This window comes from Zea mays, chromosome 2 (assembly GCF_902167145.1).
Source record: "Zea mays cultivar B73 chromosome 2, Zm-B73-REFERENCE-NAM-5.0, whole genome shotgun sequence".
Taxonomy (NCBI): Eukaryota; Viridiplantae; Streptophyta; class Magnoliopsida; order Poales; family Poaceae; genus Zea; species Zea mays.
In genome coordinates, this window is record NC_050097.1 from 2,705,811 (window position 1) to 2,728,013 (window position 22,203).

The window sequence follows — 22,203 nt, forward strand, 5'->3', positions numbered from 1 at the left end:
GCGAGGGTGAAAGCGGCAACGGTCGGGCGCAGGGGGCGGGGTCCGGAGGACGGGAGGCGCGTGCAGTGGGCGTTCCTCGGGTGCCCCGGGGTGGGGAAGGGCACCTACGCCAGCCGCCTCTCGCAGCTGCTCGGCGTCCCACACATTGCCACCGGCGACCTCGTCCGCGACGCCCTGGCCTCCCCTGGCCCCTGCTGTTAATTGGGGTTTTCCCTTTATCTATACTACTCGTATAAGAGGCTAAGGAGGGCGTCCACAGGATACCGTGCCCCCGCCCCTATGGTCACTGCGCGCTCGAGACACCGCCCGCACGTGACACCGTGTGCATGCCCGCCCCCACCCCTTCCCCAGCACGGTGCCCGTCATCAGCGCCTCTTCTCCCGCCCCCATCCTCCCCGGCCTCGGCGCCGCCCCCGCCCCTGTCCTCAACGGCTCTGCGACTTCTCCGGGCACCGCTTGCACGCCATCAGCGCCATCCCCGATACCTCAACTTGCATATCGCGCGCCGCCATCCACCTTGCCCATCGTGTGTCGCATGCCCAAATCTCATATTTTTATGCCCCACGCAGCCTAGGCCATCCCACCGCAGAGCAGGAAAACCCTAGCGTACCCACGGACCATTGCTGGCCCACATGGCATCCCGGCCTGTGGCCACATCCATCTCGGCGCCTCGCCCGCCACACCCAACACGCTGCACCGCCGCTGCCGCTTCTCCTCCCCCACCGCACCATCGCCCTGAGTACCACCGCACACGCCGCCGGGGCCGCATCTCTCCCCGTCAGGGCCCAGCCGAACACTGTCGTCGCCTCCACCTCCGCGTTTGGGCCACCGCAAGAGTTCAGGGCTCCTCTAGGGTTCGAGATCAAATCCGGCCAGTAGAGCAGCATCCTCAGCACCACGCTCACCATCCCCCTCTACCTCGGCACCGGCGTCTTCACCCTCGGGTACACACCACGCCTTTTCTCACCATCTGAGCATTGCCAAGGAGCTCCTCTCCATCCCCGATGGCACCACTTCAGATTCCTGATCAGCAGGAGAGTCGTTGAGGCTGAGACGACGGCACGAATGCGGCAAGGAGCTTCAGATTCACTGCCATTAGAAACTTGCAGGTGAGGAAGGAGAGGGTCCAAGTTCCTGACCTCTGCATCGACTGAGAGGGTCCAAGTTCCTGACCCCTGCATTGACTAATTATCTTTGAGTTTCATCATTATGTTGAAATTGGTATGCGTTCAAAATACTCAATTGATTCTCACGGCTACCGTGCCTCCTAGCGAAACTTGCTTTTCGTTGGAGTATCTGGCGTAGTAATGGAAAAAATTACCTTCTCCCTTTGAGGGTTCAGTCCATTTCGTTCTCTATAATTGTCACCTACCCTTCCCGAGCCTACTTTTGTTGCTACTATAAGAATAAGAATGAAATAAGCTTCATCTCTATTTGTTTCTGATATGAATTGTGTAGCTTAGAGTTGTCTCTTAACTTACAATCTTACATTGGTGTAAAACAGTGACCACACTAAAAGCACAAATGCAAGGTTTTACAGACCAGTTGTGATGCTACTACCACTAACATGTACAAATAGGAAAGGCAAGAAAATGGCTTAGAGCAAGTATTTTTAAAGAAAAAGTGATCCATTTAAGAAACCTTTTTATTAAGTTACTCCTGATACCAGCTCCTCATTCCGCGAGTGTCTTCAGCTTCACTTTCTCTATCTGTTGTACGCGGGTGTCTCTTCGTCTTGTGTGTGAGTTGGATGAGAACTAGACAACTGGTAGGAACCACTCTCTGTTTCAGTTTCTGTTTGTGTTTCACTTCAGTTCAGGTTGTCTGCGCTCTTCTCTTAGGGATCGAGAATCATAGGGAGGTTCCTCGCTTCTATAAGAAATATGTGCCTTTTTGTTTCATTTTCCTTGTGGAGTTGTAGTTCAGTTCAGTTCATCTTCGTGCATGGGGAGTGCTTGGTTCGATTGTTCACAGCCATAGGTGCTACAGATTCGTCTATGGCGAAGACAGAAGTTTTTGTTTTCATGATGTTTTCATGGAAGATGGCGAGAAGCTCTCCACCCTTATCATAGTTAACTCTTTTGATTAAGTGATTAACCAATTTAGTAACACATATTTAATGTTTTAGCTTGTTTGGTTTAGATATGGAGGTCCGTCAGTAATTTTGTAATTTTTTGTATTATCTTTATCTGGAAACTAAGTTGTATGTAGTGACAGGTAAGAAATACTGTGGTGGTTTGGACCTCAGTTATTGGCCAGATGAAGGGCGGAGGCCATTATCAGATCCTCGTCCACCTTTGGGCTACTGCTGATAAGAGGACGAGTGTCGTACACCTCTCCAATTCCCCCCTTCAATGTGGTCAGTGCTGAATCATCTACGTCATACAGTGAACAAGGGCATACTGATGAGGTTAGCCTCATTATCTGAGCTATTTTCCTCAGCTATCTACCTGAGCATGCAGTGAGAATTACAATAAACTAAATGTTTGGTTACTCGTCATTCCTCTGAACTTTATCCTGTTAACCTTGTTCATTTTACCAGAGAAGGGATGACATGGATTTTTCTCATTCGAGCATCAGGTTTTGTGCGCTGATTATGGTGTGGTCGTTGGTGAGACTGCAACGCCCTCTGTAATCATCTCTCTGACAAGTTAGATTATGTGCTGAAATTTCTGTTATTTTTGTTGGATTGTATTGTTGTGAAAGGGGGCATAGTACGATGAATTGGGGACTGAAAGAGCATAGCAGAGCAGAGGGCCTATGTAATATAATTTTTTATGTATAAATTGTGCAAAAACAAATTACCTCTTTTGGGTTTCAATCATTTGACAACCCTTGGACCCTGACATTATATTAGTTTACTTACCTTGACCTTGTGATGAGTTTTGGAATATTTGGAGGAGGTTCACATGGACCGAACAGCCTGTTTAGTAGCTTTGCTTCAGCACAGTAAACTATATTTAGAACATTTGGATGGTAAACTATTCCAATCGTTGTTGTTACATGGTATCAGAGGATTTGGCAGTCAAGTCAATGCCTCAATTGTGAGATATTGAAATCGATGATAATATATGTCAGCTCCGGCGAACGAGAAGGCGTACCGCAGGGCCATGAAGTGCGCCTGCCTAGCCGCTGCGGCCGTTCTCCACGAGGTCCGGTCACTGAGCGTTTACCATTTTATGGCCCACTATCTCCCTCCTTGTCATGGCTTGGTATGGCGTGGCGCCTGGATTTTAGCCGCTGATCGGAATTGTCGAGTGCGTAGGGTACAATTGGGATCGGGAGATTGGGGCACACTGTCCATTTGCGTCAGTGAGACGTGGTGCATTATAAACTGAGCCGACCATGGCCTACTTGTTTTCAGTCCTATAAATTTGGGGTTTCTGGGTGACTAATTTTATTACCGTAGCTTCAGGAGGTTGTTGCTGTTCAAAGGATAACTTCAGGTTGTGCTGGACCATTCACGTTTGCACCATGAGCACTGGGACAGTACGATGTGTCGATGTGATATTTTGATCATGTGGAAATGCAATCTTCAGATCCGTCCTTGTAGATTCTATTTTCAGTAGTGGGTTCCTGATGATGTTTTGTACATTTCCAGGGCAGTGGCACAAGCCTGGACGCCGTTGCTGCTGCCATTCAAATTTTGGAGGTTAGTGCTATTGCTATATGACCTACTGTAGCTTTACTCTTGTAGTATCTATGTATAAATAATTTTTAAAAACATTGGTATGAAGATATATTTTGTGCACATAAATTGGAACAAAGCTGGAGCTTCGGACCAAGCTGGACCGAAATCTTTTGGTGGTGATGGTTGGAACAAGGGTGGTGATCAGAATAGCAGTTGGAACAGTCCTGGAAATTTTGGAGGTGGGCGTGGCTTTGGGCGAGGACGAGGGAGAGGTAGGGGTCGGGAATCTGGAGATTTCAATGGCAGAAATGATCAAGGAAATTGAAAGAATTCATGGGGTGGTGACAATGCTGAAAAATCTTCTTGGAGGTCTGATAATCAGGTAGACAATGAAGCTGGAGATTCTGGTGGATATAGGGGACGGGGAAGAGGAGGAAGGGGGCAATATGGAGGACGAGGAAGAGGCAGAGACAATGGTTGGAGAAATGGTGATGGACCAAAATGGGATGGTGGAGATAATTGGAACGCTACAAATCCACCAAGTAATCAGCCTTGGAGTAGCAGTGGAGGCACCAAGTCATATGGTCAAAATCAGCCTTCCACTTGGAATAATTCAGAGGATAACAAACCATCTGTAGGTCAGTAACCTGTTTAATTTCTACCTTTTGTTTCCCTGTTAAAGTTTCAAGCTACTATTTCTAAATGGCATCTTGAACATGCTTCTCAAATTTCTTGATTTGCCTAAGGCTCCAGCTCCAGCTACTTTTATTACATTTTGAATTTGTGTAAAGCAGAAACTGGTCCTCAAGCTGAGAGCTATCAGTATAAAAATAAAATAATTGACATTCTTGCAGTCCATTTTATGCTACAGAGCATTTATTTGTATTACTCTTGTAGGTGAACAAGGTGATCCTTGGGCAAGCAAGGTGTCTTCTACTGAAGGTGATTAAGAAGCAACCAACAACATTTTTTTCTGTGTTTAGTGTTTCTAGCTGTAGTTTTCCTCTGAGCTTCCTAATTCACTTGCTTTCTTGTGGGCTCTTTGCAGGTAAAGGACAACAGAATGATTCTTGGTCAAGTAAAATGACTTCTTGTGGTGCTGAGGATACCAGAGGTGGCTGGGACAGCAAGGTGAAAGGCTCTTCCTGCAATGATGGGGGTAAGTGGGAAAAATGTTGGTAGCGTTGAGTGTTAGACTGTGTGTGTTAGTGTGTGTGGGCCGGCACCACTGTTGGGCTGCCGGCCCATTAGAGTTAGGGTTGAGTCTATATATTGTACCCATTCTCTATGCAATACAACATTTTCATATTCCTACATGGTATCAGAGGATTAGGTTTAGGGTTTCCTCCCATCTCCCACAGCAGCCGCCACAGGCTTCCCTGCCGCCGTCCCCGGGAGGCTCCTTCATCTCTCTCAGGGGTGGCCCCCAACCCCATCCCGGTGCCCCCACCTTTCCTCCCCTCCCGTTCTCCAAGGCGCAAGGGAGCACCAGGCGCGCGGGCGCGACGGCCATGGCCCCAGCGCAGGCGCGACAGTTTCGGCCCAGGCACGGCGGCCAGGCCCCCGACGCGGCCCTCGGAGGCACAGTCGCCGGCGCGGACTTGGCCAGCCAAGCGCAACCACGGCTCCAGCACGGGCGCGTGGATCCGGCCAGGTACGACCCGGCGCGTGGCGCGGCGGCCTAGCCACGGCGGCGCGCAACCCCGAGGAGGGCGCGGCCCCAACATGCGCGGGGATGGCCACGACGCAGGCGCGGCGTGCATCTCCGGCCAGGCGCGACCGCCTCCTTCGGGCACGAACTGGCCCCGGTGTGCGCACACGTCCCCGGCCAGCGGCGGTGGCAGCCGGGCTCGACTGCATCCTCCACCGAGCTGGCCTCCTCGCCGACCTCCACCGAGCTCCTCTCCTCGCTGGCCATGGAGGTCGTCGTCCCAGCTCCTCCCTCACCTCCCCTTGGTGCTCGGCCTCCATCAGGTCGCCGACCTCCACCGAGCTCCTATCCTCGCCGGCCATGGAGGTCGTCGTCCCAGCTCCTCCCTCACCTCCCCTTGGTGCTCGGCCTCCATCAGGTCGTGGCCTTCACCACCTCCTCATCCTGGCCCCTCTCGCCCATGCCATCTTCTCCCAGTTTCCTCTACAGCAGCCGATGCTCTTCCTCTCTCTGCTTCCTCTCCGGCCGTCTGGCTCCCTGCTCGGCGGGCACAAGCCCTCGGACGCCCCGCGATCTGCTTAGTAGAAATGTGATATTAGTATAAGGCTAATTACCATATTCCCTTATAGACTGTATAAACTTAAGATCTTGGATTAGTTGACTGGTGCTTACAATAAACACCTTCGGTTAACTCAGTGCCTGCATATCTCTTTTAAGATGCGTGTACAAACATTCTTTACCTCAGTCGTGAAGTCAACTATTGGTGTATCTATGACACATGTGGTGTTAATTTCTTTTCAGTTGGTTTTCTCCCTGCTGACATACATGCTTATAAAGAAAATCAAACAATTATTTTTTCACTTATTTTTAAACTTTTCGCGAGAGCAACTTTTAATGAACAAAACCATAGTAATTTACCATGAAATAGAGTATTTTTATGTGAAATCGTTCACGAGAGAAGTGTCGCTTCACATACAAAACAGTTTATCCTTCAAAGCTATAATTGACAATCCATCCGGGGTGTCCATGGGCCTAATTGACAGTTTGTTGCAATCAATGCCACCTGTGGTTGGTGTTTCTTTAGTTGCTGATGCAACTGAGGAGCTCGAGCACGACACGATTAACTCAGGAATTTTATGTAATGTTGATGCAAGGACACTGACTTTTATCATCAGAAAGACTTCCTACTGTTGATGGTATGGATTCTAGCAGCTGGATTTTAGTTTTTGTATTTGGTGAACTTTGTTCAACACACTCGTTGAAGTTAACAGTAACAGATACAAGTCTATTATCCTGATATTTTTAATATGCATTTGCAGGCATTAGCATAAATCATATGAAGGAAGTAGATTCACATGCACCCGTGAAGCAGAAGCTACAATTATTTCCAATAAATGAAGCTACTCTTAAGCCATTTGAGAAGGTAAAACATGGTTTCTTGCTACTAGCAAGCTGCATATGAACCATAATTATCCTTAGTCTCTGTATTTTTATTTTAACAGTTTTTACTGGTGAATTATTGATCTAGCACCTAGGTTCTTGTTGTTGAATTCATGCATGTCGTAGATGAAAGACGACTTATCCATATATTTTCATAATTAAATTTGTGACCAATTATACTACTGTGCTTTCAATACATGTTATTTTTGCTCCAAAAGGCCATGCTTTCAGTTAGTGCTTTTGGCTTGTTGGAAATGGACGAAGTTGAGATGCTAACTCTCCTTGCTTCTCTCCTATTAAGACCAACTCAGAACACAGTCAATCTGGCGTGGAAAATTATGCATGTTAACAGCAGTAGGCTGCTGTTAGCTTCAAGTAGTACAAAAATCTTTATATAATGCATTGGATGACTGACGATAGCTTGGTTACTTCCTGCCTGCAGGTTGATTTATTAGACAGCCCTATTGCCAGACTTGACATAGAGACCACAACACTTGGAGCCACATATGTTGCTAGCTTAGATGCAGGAGTTTGGACCAAGGAACAAGTATTTGCAGGTTAGCACAAGGAGAACGCGACAATCTTTCGCCCAAAATTGGATGAGGTGCACAAGAAGAGGGCTGATTCATGGTACAAGACGGTTTCAAAATCATTCGATTTGGCTGACCTTTCTCTGTAAATGTTTCTTGTCGGCATTGATCTATCTGTTTTTGGAAGATGCAAATGAATAAATTGGTCTTTGCTGGTACTATTCTTAACTACTTGTTATTTACGGTCTTTACAAAAGCGAGTACAAGAATATCCTCAAATTTTCGGCAGGAAGTATTTTTCTAGAATATTTATGTGTGCTTCCATAGATTTGAATGGTTTGCATAGACTATCCCATCAACATAGACAATTGGAGAAGCTCAATTTCCGATCTGCAGCTTTGCTAGAGAATTTTGCTTAGTATGCATTAGTTATTGCATCCGAGAAAAAAGACTTAGGGTACATAAGCCTTGTACTTTGTCAATATTAAAAGTAGGTCTTGGATGAGCAATATGACAGAAGCAACATTTGTGACCTAATTTTCCTGCTCCTGTTTTTGTCTTGCATGGACAACAAGTTTGGCTCTTTGGACTGACACAATTAGCTCGAGCAGCCCACGCAACACCTCCATCGGGTCACTTAGAGACACCTCCCTCCTCTCGAGTTGCGTTGCCGCTGTCCCTCCCCTCCCTCGTTGGCACCTAATCTTATCAAAATAAACCATATAAAATTAAATAGTGAGATAAGTTTAAATAGCCGATGTAAAGTCGAGAGTAACAATGCATTGTTATTGACAGAAATTATCAGATATTTATTCATTTTTATGTAATTGGTGTGCAATATCATTTTATTGAATAATTTATGTACCGTCGCAACATACGAAAATTGTACTATTTAATGTTATCTCTGTCATCCATGCAAGAGGATCCCCATCGTGTTTCGCAAGATGGACACGTCCATCATGTTTCTCAAGATGGGAGCCGCTAAGCTCTTGTTTAGTTTCAGTGTAGAACCTCATGTAGTCACGCTCCTCATGTCTCGGATCCTCCTATCCATATCCCGATGATGATGCCTAACAACATTGTTAGCCCGTCATCGACTCGGACGAGCAGCAACAGATCCCTCTCAATATTTTATGTGCCGTCGCAACGCACGGGCACCTAACTAGTTAAAAAAAAAGGAGAAAGGGGGTCAGCCAGACTGGGCCGCTAGAAGGCCTTACAGCCGAGCAACCCAGCCGGTGACTTAACCTAGACGCAAAGGCTGTATCCCGAGAGGCAAAGAAAAAATAGGGGCAGAGAGCTGGGCGGCGGCGGCGGCTGAACGGATCTCCGTTTTCAGTGGCTTGCTCGGCCGTAGCTTTCGCCCTCTTCTTGCGCGACTAGCTCCTGCTCGGCTCCTTATAATGGGAGTTCGATTTCCTGACTTGGGATCGGTATATGCGATATTCCTTCTCCTCTCTCTCCCTGTTCACTGCTCCAGTTGAGAACTGGATCGATTGACTCGATCTCTGGCCTTCCTGTGGTGATTCTTGCTGGTTGTGATTGGAAGAAAGCTGTAGCTGGTGCTGCGCACGTGCAGCAACGGTTCCTTGTGCTTTTCTTCTGTGCTCTGACGCCTGTGTGGTGCTGTTCTCTGATCTTTGTCCACCGTGGCCTGGTGTTTGGGCTCCCTACTGCGCGGTGTTCCTCTTCTCGGGCTGGTGCCGAGGACGTCTCCCTCGGCTCCGGCAGCGGCTCCAGTATCTCCGTCAACCTCCCGCCGTGCAGGTCCGGACGTGGGCGGCGGAATTGGTTTTCTGGGACAGAACCTCGTGTTCGCTGAGCTGGTCTTCCCACGTAGACAATCTACGTGCTGTGAGTTACCCGTTGCCTCTATTTATTTATTGAATAATTTTGTGCTATCTGCTAGTATTATTTACTTGGGTGTGATTGCACAATTTGTGGGCGGATTATGTGCTCGATGATGATAGCGGTGTAGTGAGACGACGTGACAGTCTGGGTTTTAGTGTGTTGTTATTTTCAGCATTGATATTATTTGTGCCTAGTTATTTCTTACTATTGTGCAAGCTGATTATTTAAGTTCATTATTGTTCCTTAATTCTTATGCACACTGTTTTGATCTTAATATTCATGCTTGATTTCTAGGCTCATAATATTTGATCTAAAACCCTGATTTGGTAAGATAGGACTGTCACGTTAGTCGAGGATCTTTGATCACCCTTTAGCGTTGGAGGGCTGTCTATTGCAGCAACCCGCTATTTTGAGAGCAATATTTTAATATAAACAATCATGTTTATTTGTTTAATCTGCCTTCTTCATCTACCTGCCATGTTTAATTTGCAAATGGATTTGAGTAGCTATATTACATGTTTTCATGTCCTGGAATTGCTACTGTTCATTGCTGTTATAATTACATATGGCATTTATCTGAGTTATATGCTTGTTTTATTCGGAATTAGTATATTTAATCTATTTAAATATGTAGAAAGCATGTCACTTATTCCTCTAAATTTACAACAATCCAGAAAACCAATTCGTATAATGGCCTCCAGTTCTGATGTCATTAAGCCTGAAGCGTTCGACGGCGCTAGCTTTAAGCGCTGGCAGATTAAGACTCGCATGTGGCTCACTGACCTAAAATTATTTTGGGTAGTGACGTCGGCTGTTCCCCAGGCTGCATCAGATGATTCTGATGATGCAGCGAAGGCCGCCGCACTAGCGGAGAAGGCCAAGTGGGACGAAGCCAATGAGGCATGCTTGTCTCGTCTGCTGAACGTCTTGTCGAACCGCTTATTTGACGTGTACTCTCGTTTTACCTCCGCCAAGGGTCTATGGACTGAACTTGAGAACGAGTTCTCTGAAGTTGACAATGGCAATGAGTCATTCACAACGGAAAACTACCTCAACTATAAAATGGTTGAGGGAAGGTCTGTTATGGAGCAGCTACAGGAGATTCAACTCCTTGTTAGGGACTTGGTCCAATATGGTTGCGTCCTACCAGACAGTTTTCAGGTGAATGCAATACTGGCAAAGCTCCCGCCTTCTTGGCGAGACTTTGTGACTTCACGCCGCCACATGAAGAAGCAATTGACTCTCACTGAGTTGTCAGCTGCGATTAATGTGGAAGAGCGTGCAAGGTCCAGTAACAAGCCATCCCAGCAACTCCAGGCTCACGTTGTTGAGAAGGGTGGAGATAGAAAATTCCAGAAGAAGAACTCTCCACAGAAGAATATGAACCAACCTAAGTCCAAAAAGATGAAGAAGAAAAAGGAGGACTTTATCTGCTACGTTTGTGGTGTCTCCGGGCATACAGCTCGGAGATGCAAACTCAGGAAGGGAAAAGGTCCTCCACCTCAGCGCAAAGAAGGGAACGTGGTGGTTAACTCCACCCCAGGGTATGCACCTCAGGCCTTTATGGCAAGTCCATCAGATGACTGGTGGATGGATTCCGGTGCTACTGTTCATATTTGTGCTGATCGATCCATGTTCTCTTCATTCCAGGGATTCAACAGCGCACCAGTCTTGATGGGAAATGGTGTTCCGGCAGCAGTTCGAGGTACTGGACAGGTCTACCTGAAGTTAACTTCAGGAAAGACGCTCGTGCTGAAGGACGTACTCTATGTGCCCTCGATGAGCCGGAACCTCATTTCAGTGTCGCTGCTATGTCGACAGGGTCTCAAATTAGTGTTTGAGTCTAATAAAGTGGTCCTGTCTAAGTTTGGTACTTTTGTTGGAAAGTCATATGAGTCAGGCGGTTTGTTCCGTCTTTCTGTTTTGAACAATCATTCTTCTTACCATGTTAATGTGGTCTGTAATAACGATTCCATTAATAATATATGGCATTCCCGTTTGTGTCATGTGAATTTTGAGGCCATTAAGAGATTAAGTGACATGTCTTTAATTCCTGAATATAAACATGTTAAAGGTGTAAAATGTGGTATTTGTGTGCAAGCCAAGCAGCCTAGAAAACCGTTTCATACGGTTGAAGGCAGAAGTACCACTCCTTTAGAACTAATTCACTCAGATATCTGTGAGATGAATGGTATAATCACAAAAGGCGGTAAAAGATACTTTCTTACCTTGATAGATGATGCTACCAGGTTCTGTTATATTTACTTACTCAGAACTAAAGATGAGGCACTAGAACACTTTAAGATCTATAAGACTGAAGTTGAAAACCAGCTAGACAAGAAAATTAAAAGGTTACGGTCTGATAGAGGAGGTGAATACCTTTCCAACCTTTTTGATGAGTACTGCAAAGAGTGTGGAATCATTCATGAAACCACTGCTCCATATTCACCTCAGTCAAATGGGGTAGCTGAAAGGAAGAACCGAACGGTGTGTGACTTAGCTAATGCTTTGTTGCAAAGTTCGGGGATGCCTGACATCTGGTGGGGCGAGGCAGTACTCACAGTATGCTATGTCCTGAACAGGGTGCCGCCTCGCAACCGTGAAGTCACACCCTATGAAGGATTTAAAGGAAGGAAGCCAGATCTTTCGCATCTTCGAACTTGGGGCTGCCTTGCAAAGGTGAATGTCCCGTTGCCGAAGAAGAGAAAGCTAGGCCCTAAGACCGTAGATTGTGTCTTCTTGGGTTATGCACATAACAGTGCAGCTTATAGATTTCTAGTGGTCCATTCCGAGACAAGCGAAATCGCTGTAAATGTAATAATGGAGTCTCGGGATGTGACATTCTTTGAGAGCATCTTCCCTATGCGGGATAAGGAAGTAGTAGCCCCAGATGGTCCATCTCGGACATATTCTCTGCCCTCGAGTGTCCATGACCAGACTCCAGATTTGGAGTTAAGGAGGAGTAAGAGACAAAGGACTGAAAAGTCTCTGGGTGATGATTATATTATTTATCTAGTGGATGAAGAACCACGCTCCCTCACAGAGGCATATACATCTCCGGATGCAGAGTACTAGAGGGAGGCTGTCCGTAGCGAGATGGATTCAATCATCTCGAACGGAACTTGGGAGATAACTGATCTCCCAGCTGGTTGCAAGCCTGTGGGCTGTAAATGGATCTTTAGGAGGAAGAGGAGACCCGATGGTACTATTGAAAAGTACAAGGCCCGTCTTGTGGCTAAGGGTTTTACTCAAAAGAAAGAGGAGGATTATTTTGATACTTATTCTCCGGTGGCTCGATTGCCCACAATCCGTGTGCTTATAGCGCTGGCAGCTGCGTATAAACTTCTTGTTCATCAAATGGACGTAAAGACAGCATTCCTAAATGGAGAGCTGGAAGAGGAAATTTATATGCAGCAACCAGAAGGATTTGTGGTTAAAGGACAAGAGAGCAAAGTGTGTCGCTTGATTAAATCCTTATACGGTCTTAAACAAGCTCCCAGACAATGGCATGAGAAGTTTAATAATACTCTGACCACTGCCGGGTTTTGTGTAAACGAAGCCGACAAGTGTGTGTATTATCGCTTCTCTGGGGGCAAAGGTGTCATCATGTGTTTATACGTTGATGACATATTGATATTTGGGACCGATTTGGAGGCTATCATGGAGACAAAATTATTCCTCTCCAAGAACTTTGATATGAAGGACTTGGGTGAAGCTGATGTTATACTGAACATCAAGCTGATAAAGGGTGAGGATGGGATTACTTTGTCACAATCCCATTATGTGGAAAAGGTCCTGACTCGCTTTGGACATATGGACTGTAAACCAGTCACCACGCCCTATGATCCATCCTACACGCTCAGTAAATATGAAGGCGAGCCTGTGAACCAGCTACTATATTCGCAGATCATCGGATCTCTCATGTACCTGAGCAGTGCAACTAGACCAGATATCTCATATGCAGTATGCAGACTGGCTCGTTATTCGGCCAGTCCAGGAGATAGACACTGGGTAGCCTTGTACAGAGTGCTTCGGTATTTGAAGGGAGCGATGAATCTTGGTATTAAATATACCGGATTTCCGTCAGTACTTGAAGGATTCAGTGATGCAAACTGGATCTCTGACTCGGATCAAATGAAGTCTACAAGTGGCTATGTGTTCACTTTAGCTGGTGGGGCCGTGTCATGGAGATCGTCTAAACAATCAGTGTCGACACGTTCCACCAAGGAGGCTGAATTAGTTGCACTTGATTCAGCAGCATTGGAGGCTGAATGGTTGAGAGACCTATTGTCAGACCTTCCAATGCTAGCAAAGCCGATACCGGCTGTCCTAGTATACTGTGACAACACTTCTGTGTTGCTGAAAGTGAACAGTAGAAAGGACAACCAAAAATCCTCGAGGCATATCAGAAGACGACTTGATTCATGTCGGCATGCTAGAGAGACGGGTGTAATAACCGTAGATTACATCAAGTCTGAAAGGAACCTTGCTGATCCTTTTACCAAAGGGCTGGCTCAAAAGCCAATCCAAGCAGCGTGTATGGGAATGGGACTCGTACCCTGTTAGCGGTTTCAACTGCGGATAACTGTCCTGTGTGACCGGAGATCCCGAGATCCAGGCTCCAGGAAACGAAGCACTGTGGAACCAAGAGCACAAAAGATAAAGAGTCTCATGAGCTGCTGTGCTCTGACTGTATGGCAGGTTGAGCGATATGCTCTTAATGAAGTCAATGCTATAATCAGGGAAATTGTCCTACAGAATTTCCTTAACGATTTCACCTATATGAGCTGACTGTGGGGTCGCAGTCCAGGAGAGAATGAGGTTTTCTCTCTAGTGAGCTCATGAATAGATATTAAAGGGCATGACCGTAACGCCCTGCCCCGTAAGAGAAGCAGATAATCTGCCTAGTACTATGTGCCTTTTGTGCGAAGATTCTCACACTAGGGTTTGTGGATCAAGGCGTAGTCCTCCGCTTACTCGTGCAGGGTTGGAGTACACTGGGATAGGCTTTGGTTCAAACCTAACAAGTACCTCTGCCGAAAAGTAGTATATAAACAGTACGGGAGCTCAATGACATTGATCAGAAAATAAGAGTGAAAATGGTGGGGATTGCTGTTAATTGGGGTTTTCCCTTTATTAAAAAAAAGAGGAGAAAGGGGGTCAGCCAGACTGGGCCGCTGGAAGGCCTTACAGCCGAGCAACCCAGCTGGTGACTTAACCTAGACGCAAAGGCTGTATCCCGAGAGGCAAAGAAAAAATAGGGGCAGAGAGCTGGGCGGCGGCGGCGGCTGAACGGATCTCCGTTTTCAGTGGCTTGCTCGGCCGTAGCTTTCGCCCTCTTCTTGCGCGACTAGCTCCTGCTCGGCTCCTTATAATGGGAGTTCGATTTCCTGACTTGGGATCGGTATATGCGATATTCCTTCTCCTCTCTCTCCCTGTTCACTGCTCCAGTTGAGAACTGGATCGATTGACTCGATCTCTGGCCTTCCTGTGGTGATTCTTGCTGGTTGTGATTGGAAGAAAGCTGTAGCTGGTGTTGCGCACGTGCAGCAACGGTTCCTTGTGCTTTTCTTCTGTGCTCTGACGCCTGTGTGGTGCTGTTCTCTGATCTTTGTCCACCGTGGCCTGGTGTTTGGGCTCCCTACTGCGCGGTGTTCCTCTTCTCGGGCTGGTGCCGAGGACGTCTCCCTCGGCTCCGGCAGCGGCTCCAGTATCTCCGTCAACCTCCCGCCGTGCAGGTCCGGACGTGGGCGGCGGAATTGGTTTTCTGGGACAGAATCTCGTGTTCGCTGAGCTGGTCTTCCCACGTAGACAATCTACGTGCTGTGAGTTACCCGTTGCCTCTATTTATTTATTGAATAATTTTGTGCTATCTGCTAGTATTATTTACTTGGGTGTGATTGCACAATTTGTGGGCGGATTATGTGCTCGATGATGATAGCGGTGTAGTGAGACGACGTGACAGTCTGGGTTTTAGTGTGTTGTTATTTTCAGCATTGATATTATTTGTGCCTAGTTATTTCTTACTATTGTGCAAGCTGATTATTTAAGTTCATTATTGTTCCTTAATTCTTATGCACACTGTTTTGATCTTAATATTCATGCTTGATTTCTAGGCTCATAATATTTGATCTAAAACCCTGATTTGGTAAGATAGGACTGTCACGTTAGTCGAGGATCTTTGATCACCCTTTAGCGTTGGAGGGCTGTCTATTGCAGCAACCCGCTATTTTGAGGGCAATATTTTAATATAAACAATCATGTTTATTTGTTTAATCTGCCTTCTTCATCTACCTGCCATGTTTAATTTGCAAATGGATTTGAGTAGCTATATTACATGTTTTCATGTCCTGGAATTGCTACTGTTCATTGCTGTTATAATTACATATGGCATTTATCTGAGTTATATGCTTGTTTTATTCGGAATTAGTATATTTAATCTATTTAAATATGTAGAAAGCATGTCACTTATTCCTCTAAATTTACAACAGCCCCTTCTCGAGGAAGGTAAATCTCAGCGTTACTGGATTACTACCTGGCACTTAGATTGATCAGGTTGATGGATCCGGTGCGTCATGTTGTAGTTCGCTTGTAAGCTCCAAGCAATCTCACGAAGCTGCTCATTGTGGCTGCTTCCACGATGCATTGCTTTCCGTCTGTGCGGAATAAAGAGATTTTTACTTGACCTGTAGAGTAATATGGTTAAATAAATCTTTGGGCAAATAATCCATAAACCCTTCAGAAGCTTGTAAAATCAATAAGTAGCTCCACATAGGCTGCTAGCTGTTTGTTGTTTAAATAAATTAAACAGTGTAAATATGTAATTTAATCGTTTGGCCTCTGAATGTAGGCTGTAGTTTAGTTGTAGTTAGACCATAACCTTGCCAATGCAATTTCACATAGAAAATTAGAATCTCCTGTTGTGCCTCCTCTTTGACCACTTTGTAGTTCTGTTTGCTTGATTTTGTGTTAGCTGTGTGTTTCTTTTCCAGCTTGCTGAGATTGACAATCATGGAAAACTGGCATCTAATGAGATCAACATAAATCTTCTGTCAGTTTTTTAATTGATTGTGTTGGTTGTATGCTTCCTTTCCAGCTTGCTGAGATTGTCAATCAAGGAAAACTGGTGTCTGATGAGATCATCATAAATCTGCTGTCAAGACGCCTGGAAGAGAGAGAAGAAAAGGGGTGAATTGGGGTTCATCCTTGATGGCTTTCCTCGAACCATGAGACAAGCGGTAAGCTAATTATTTAACCTGACCATAAGTATGCAAAAACAAATACTTGCCTTTGATCAGGAAGCATTTTTCACTTGCATTTTCTTTTTAGTTCTTACCATACCTTTTTACGTGCTGTTTGGGACCAATAATGTGTAACTTGATCACAGTAGTGGTCACTGTTACCTTTGTTATCAATTCCTATAACCTGATAGTTTCTCAAAACATGCCAACCAAATTTCATTAGCCAAGCTCAAATTGCTTAGAGCTGAATAAGTTTCCTCTGCTATAGACGGATAGACCCCAGCATTGAACAGTGGATTGGTATCCATGGCATTCAATCTTAACATCAACATGTGTTGAAGAATTGTAGGGCCTAATATTGTTTTATCATGTGCCTTGTCAGGAGATACTTGAAGGAGTCACAAATATTGACTTGGTGATCAATCTCAAGCTTCGAGAAGAAGTTGTGGTTGCAAGATGTCTTGGCAGAAGGATGTGCAGCCAGTGTGGAGGAAACTTCAATGTGGCCTCCATTGATATTGAGGGAGAAAATGGTGGAGCTCCAATGCACCTGCCTCCACTATTGCCTCCGCCACAGTGTGAATCGAAGCTAATAACCAGAGCAGATGATACTGAAGAAGTGGTAAAGAACCGGCTACGTGTGTACCATGATCTGGTATGTTCCGGTTGCCTGAGATTGCCTTTTGATAGTTTTCGCTTGCTCAGTAGTCTTTAAAATATCTATTCATGCAACCTGAATACGCAATTTGTGGTATTTGTAGTGAATGAGTTTGTTGTTGATATAGATCAGCTAGACTATTTCTTGCATTAAAAAGGCCCTATATATCTATTATTTGTACATGTGAAATATTGTAAATTGCATTGCATTTTAATACTGCTTTTTAATTTGGCTTTTAATTATAGAAAAGTCACAAACGATTCTTCCTATCACTATAAGGTTTGAATGGCACATATGTAAGATGTTTGGTGTGGTGCCATCATATATCTTACAAAGTGGGTTGTCCTCTTTGCAGACTGAACCAGTGGAGGGATTCTACAAAGCGCGTCAAAAGCTCTTGGAGTTCAATATACCTGGTGGAATACCCGAATCATGGCGAAAGTTATTGGAAGCCTTGAACATAGAAGACTCCAACAATATGAGATCTGCAGTAGCATGATTTTTTTTTAGGAATGCACATTAAATTAAACATCTGTAGCTTATGTCAAAGTTAGTCAATTTTTCTGAACATTCCTTATATCTTTAGAAAGCACGGTCGAATTTGGATTGAGATTAGATTATTTGGCGTAGCACTCTAACTGTACAGTAGATTTGTGATCGATGGGCAAGATGAACGAAAGCGGTCTGTAAAAGGAAAGAAATAGTTGTTCGATGACCAGACATTTATTTGTAGCCTGTACCATATATGAACTTGTTGAAAGAGGTGCATACCAGAAGCAATTTGAATCGTTGTGGATATGATTGAAGCATTTCGTGTATGTGATGAGCTTTGGTTTTTTTATACCTATACGGGCCAAGACTAAAGGTCTTTTGGAGGGAGATTCGAACACCAAGTATTTTCATCTAGTTGCGAATGGTTAACACAAGAAAACCCGTATTTACAGGCTTATGAATGGAGACAATGTAATTACGGAGGATATTGATTTAAAAAACATATCACATCGTATTACAAAACTCTATTCGGTCCAGCTACTGAATCCAACTTCCATCTAGATGACTCTAGGATACAAGATATCCCATAAATCTTTAGCGAAGAAAATACTTGTCTTACTGCTGATTTTACCATAGAAGAGGTTAAGGTGGCTATTTTTAAGATGGAGCATAACAAGGCTCCTGGTCCGAATGGTTTTCCGGCCGAGTTCTACCAGTATTTCTGGGATGTTATTAAAAATGACCTGATGGCTCTCTTTTCAGACTTTAGTACTGGTTGCCTCCGGTTACATAGCCTTAATTTTGGGACAATTATATTACTTCCCAAAGTATGTGAGGCTATTAGGATTGAGCAATACAGACCGATATGTCTGCTAAACGTGAGCTTCAAGGTCTTTACTAAAACATCAATGAATAGGCTGGTAGGTGTGACAATTAAAGTTATTAGCCCAACCCAGACGACCTTCTTACCTGGGCGTAATATCATGGAAGATGTTGTTATTCTGCACGAGACTATTCATGAATTACATCGTAAGAAGCAAAGTGGGGTTGTGTTTAAAATAGATTTCGAAAAAGCGTACGATAAAATTAGATGGTCGTTTGTGAGACAGACCTTAAAGTTGAAGGGGTTTTGTGATAGATGGTGTGATTGGATAGAGGCCTTCACTCAAAAAGGTCACGTCAATATTAAAATAAATGACACGTTGGGGAATAATTTTCAAACAAAAAAAAGGACTGCGACAGGGGATCCTCTTTCTCCTGTGTTATTTAACATAGTAGTGGATATGCTAGTAGTGCTTGTTAATAGAGCTAAGAGGGAGGGTCGGATCGGTGGGGTGGTACCTCACTTAGTGGAGGAGGGCCTTTCTATTCTCCAGTATGCAGATGACACGATTTTGTTTATGGAGCATGATATTGAGAAGGCCTGAAACTTAAAACTCATTCTTTGTGCGTTTGAGGAACTTTCCGGCCTTAAGATTAACTTTCATAAGAGTGAAATCTTCTGCTTTGGAGAGGCAAAGGAGGTTGAGCACACGTATTCACAACTCCTTGGGTGTAAGGTTGGGTCTTACCCTTTCAAGTATAGATGGCCAAACGGGCCGGCACGGCCCGTCGCTGGCACGGCTACGAAGCGTGCCGTGCCCAGATGGGCCGGCGTGCCGCTGCCGCGGCCCAAGCACGGCCCGTGAGCCTGTTAGTCGTGCTGGGCCGGCCCGGTGGCACTATGGTCCATCTGAGTATATCGTGCTAGGCCGGCCCGGTGGCACTATGACCCATCTGAGTATATTGTAGAATTTAGCAAAAAAAGTGTAGTTGTGGGGGCTTGAACCCACAACCTAGTGTATATAAGAAGCTTAAACGCATCCATCTAACCAGTGCAGCTACAGTTTTATTGTGTTATATGTTGAATTCTTATACTTAATATATGTAAACTATTATTTATAAAATAAAAAATGTAATTGTGTCGTGCCCGTGCCAGCACTACGGGTCGAGATAGTGGCCCAGGCACGGCACTATAGCCGTGTCGTGCCAGGCACTAGCACTATACTAATCGGACCGGGTCGTGCCTGGACCGTGCTTTTTCGTGCCGTGCCTGGGCTGACCCATCGTGTTAGTGCCAAATGGCCATCTATACTTTCAAGTATCTAGGTATTCCTATGCAAGTTACAAAATTAAAGAACGCCGATTGGAATGTACTGTTGGAAAGAATTGAGAAGAAACTAAGCAGCTCGAAAGGTAAACATCTTTCGGTTGGCGGACGCTTAGTTCTTATTAATTCGGTTCTGATAAGTCTTCCTATGTTCATGATGTCTTTCTTTGAAATCCCTCGGGTAATACTCAGGAAGTTGGACTACTTGAGGTCTAGATTTTTTGGCAAGCTGATAGCCAAAAAAGAAATATAGACTAGCTAAGTGGGACATCCGGTGTCAACCTAAGGACATGGGAGGACTGGGAATAAAAAACATTGACACCCAGAATAAATGTTTACTTAGCAAATGGTTGTTTAAGTTAATTAATGAGGAAGGTTTATGGCAAGAAGTAATTAGAAAGAAGTACCTATGTAACAAATCTATTGGACAGGTTCGCAGAAAACCAGGAGACTCCCATTTTTGGACTGGCCTTATGAAAGTAAGAGACATGTTTCTAGAAAGGGGAGTTTTTACGGTTAATAATGGTCGTGATATACGTTTTTGGGAAGATAGGTGGTTAGGTAATTTTACCTTACAACAAAGATTCCCGAGCTTGTATAACCTAGTCCATAGAAAGAATGATATAGTGGCTAATGTCTGTGCAATGAGTCCTTTGAATGTTTCCTTTCGAAGAGGACTTGTGGGAGTCAATCTCCAAAATTGGTATAATTTGGTAAGTTTGGTTGTTAATGTATCCTTAAACAATTCAAGCGACAAGTTTCAGTGGGGCCTCCACCAGAACGGTCAGTATTCTGTCAAGTCCTTTTATGATTTCATAATCGGTAATGGACGGGTTAGGCGTGACCAAACGGTGTGGAAGCTCAAAATGCCGCTTAAAATCAAGATTTTCTCTTGGTATTTAAGGAGGGGGGTTATACTAACTAAGGGTAGTTTGACAAAAAGAAATTGGAACGACAACAGAAAGTGTGTGTTTTGTTTAGACGACGAGTCGATCCAACATCTTTTCTTTGATTACCATTATGCTAAGTTTATTTGGCGGGTTGTTAGCTTTACTTTTGGCCTAAAAGAACCGACTAACACCGAGGACATTTACAATAGTTGGCTTATAAATGTAAATGCTAGGTGGAGGTCGTTGATTTTGGTTGGTGCTACTACCATTTGTTGGGCATTATGGTTGTGTAGAAATGATGTTGTTTTTTATAAAATCCCTATACAAACTTATATGCAGGTACTCTTCCGAGGAATTTATTGATGTCGTTCTTGGGCGCTCCTCCAAAAGCATGAAGATGATGCCAAAATTATGAAGGATGCCTGCAGGGGGTTACAAGTGTCGGTGATGCAAATATTTGCTCATCAGGGGTGGCAATTTAGTAATAGGATTACTATCTAAGATGTAGCCTTTATGTTTTTGCTCTCCCAACTACGCTTGGGTTTGTGCCGCCTGTGGCAATGGATTTGTTTGTTTTGTGGATTTGTGTGGCCGTCATCCGTTTCGGATGTAGGTCGGGACATCTTTTCCCATTATCTAAAAAAATCATACAACAGTCTGTTAGGTTATCTGCCAGCTGGTTCATTGCATCCAGTGTGTATATGGTCGACCTCATGAAGTCATGCATGCCTTGGGGAGTCTACCAGCGATTGTGAGTTGTGATACTGGTCTTGTTAGGTTTTAGTTGAGTCTGAACTAGGCATGTGGTCAGGGATCACGGGAGGATTTAGACATTGGAGGACCTGCAACTGAAGCGAGGAAACTGGGAACTCTTCGGTGTATAACCAGCCACCAGCACTGTCCCTAGTTTGTGTTAGATCACTGAAATTTTCCCAAAATCAGGTCAGGCTGCTGGATTTCTTGTTTTTGTCAGCTACATAAGCCAATAGACGCGAGCTGTGCCAAATCCCGATGAAACAGCACAAGCTGGGCAGTTATATTTGGTTGATGCTAATGTGTATCAAATGCTTAAAAGCACAACAAGCATCAGGGGGTGTAGCTCATATGGTAGAGCGCTCGCTTCGCATGCGAGAGGCACGAGGTTCGATTCCCCGCACCTCCATTATTTTTCTTTTTTAATCTCGAGCTATGTATGAATTTATCAAAAGCACAATTCTTTCTTTTAACTGACACACACGCCCCGAACAAACTGAATGTGTAGGACATAATCTAGGAAGTAGGGACATGGATCTGTCTCCTAAAATAAAACTGACAAAAAGAGGTCTCATGTTGCCATGCAAAGAGAAAATTGCTTATCTCGTTCTATATAGAGACGACAACTTCCCATCCTTTTGCAGTAGATCTTGAAGTACGACCATTAATGTACCAAGGACGGTACTCTAAGAAATCGACAAATTTAGGAAGCGATTCCTCTAGGAAGGGAATGAGAACCACACTGGTGGCAAGTGCAAGGTTAACAGGCCCACAGTGGCAAGGCCGCTGGATCTTGAGGGACTTGGCGTCCTTGACATCCACCGCTTTGCGAGGGCTCTACGACTTTGCTGCCTATGGCGGATTGGGAGGACCCAAATGCCCCTTGGACGGGGTTACAGACTCATTGTAACAACACT

General features: G+C 44.8%; 2 protein-coding genes, 1 long non-coding RNA gene and 1 other non-coding gene across 6 annotated transcripts; all 4 read left to right on the forward strand.

The window, feature by feature from the left end:
* The first annotated feature begins 224 nt into the window (after positions 1 to 224).
* LOC118471893 (uncharacterized) lies at positions 225 to 3,731 on the forward strand. Of its 3 annotated transcripts, XR_004856051.1 has the most exons (4): positions 225 to 1,109; positions 2,218 to 2,410; positions 2,543 to 2,631; positions 3,602 to 3,731. It is a non-coding gene; the product is annotated as an uncharacterized lncRNA (long non-coding RNA). The 3 variants fall into 3 exon arrangements; XR_004856053.1 differs by having other exon boundaries at positions 225 to 2,410; positions 2,543 to 3,152; XR_004856052.1 differs by lacking the exon at positions 3,602 to 3,731 and having other exon boundaries at positions 2,543 to 2,871.
* Positions 3,732 to 3,810: 79 nt separating this feature from the next.
* Positions 3,811 to 17,790, forward strand: LOC103645781 (protein RNA-directed DNA methylation 3). The gene is made up of 9 exons (XM_071507225.1): positions 3,811 to 3,870; positions 3,960 to 4,269; positions 4,529 to 4,573; positions 4,680 to 4,790; positions 6,602 to 6,705; positions 7,165 to 7,467; positions 16,200 to 16,341; positions 16,727 to 16,999; positions 17,358 to 17,790. The coding sequence occupies exons 1-6, from the start codon at positions 3,811 to 3,813 to the stop codon at positions 7,282 to 7,284; spliced, it is 750 nt and encodes a 249-aa protein (XP_071363326.1). The 3' UTR covers positions 7,285 to 7,467; positions 16,200 to 16,341; positions 16,727 to 16,999; positions 17,358 to 17,790.
* Positions 8,197 to 11,026, forward strand: LOC118476218 (uncharacterized; the record flags this gene model as incomplete). The annotated part of the gene is made up of 5 exons (XM_035965038.1): positions 8,197 to 8,268; positions 8,733 to 8,909; positions 10,265 to 10,557; positions 10,765 to 10,873; positions 10,925 to 11,026. Coding segments are annotated over exons 1-5 (753 nt in total), but the record flags the coding sequence as incomplete, so codon positions are not given.
* A 3,832-nt stretch (positions 17,791 to 21,622) lies between the features above and the next one.
* TRNAA-CGC (transfer RNA alanine (anticodon CGC)) lies at positions 21,623 to 21,695 on the forward strand. Its single transcript has one exon. It is a non-coding gene; the product is annotated as a tRNA-Ala (tRNA).
* The last annotated feature ends 508 nt before the right edge of the window (positions 21,696 to 22,203 follow it).

Coding starts and splice junctions, on each gene's coding strand:
- LOC103645781 (XM_071507225.1), top strand. CDS start 3,811: ATGGTTGGAACAAGGGTGGTGATCAGAATAGCAGTTGGAACAGTCCTG. Junction 3,871..3,959: donor CAGTCCTGGAAATTTTGGAG/GTGGGCGTGGCT, acceptor GGAAATTGAAAG/AATTCATGGGGTGGTGACAA. Junction 4,791..6,601: donor CTCTTCCTGCAATGATGGGG/GTAAGTGGGAAA, acceptor ATGCATTTGCAG/GCATTAGCATAAATCATATG.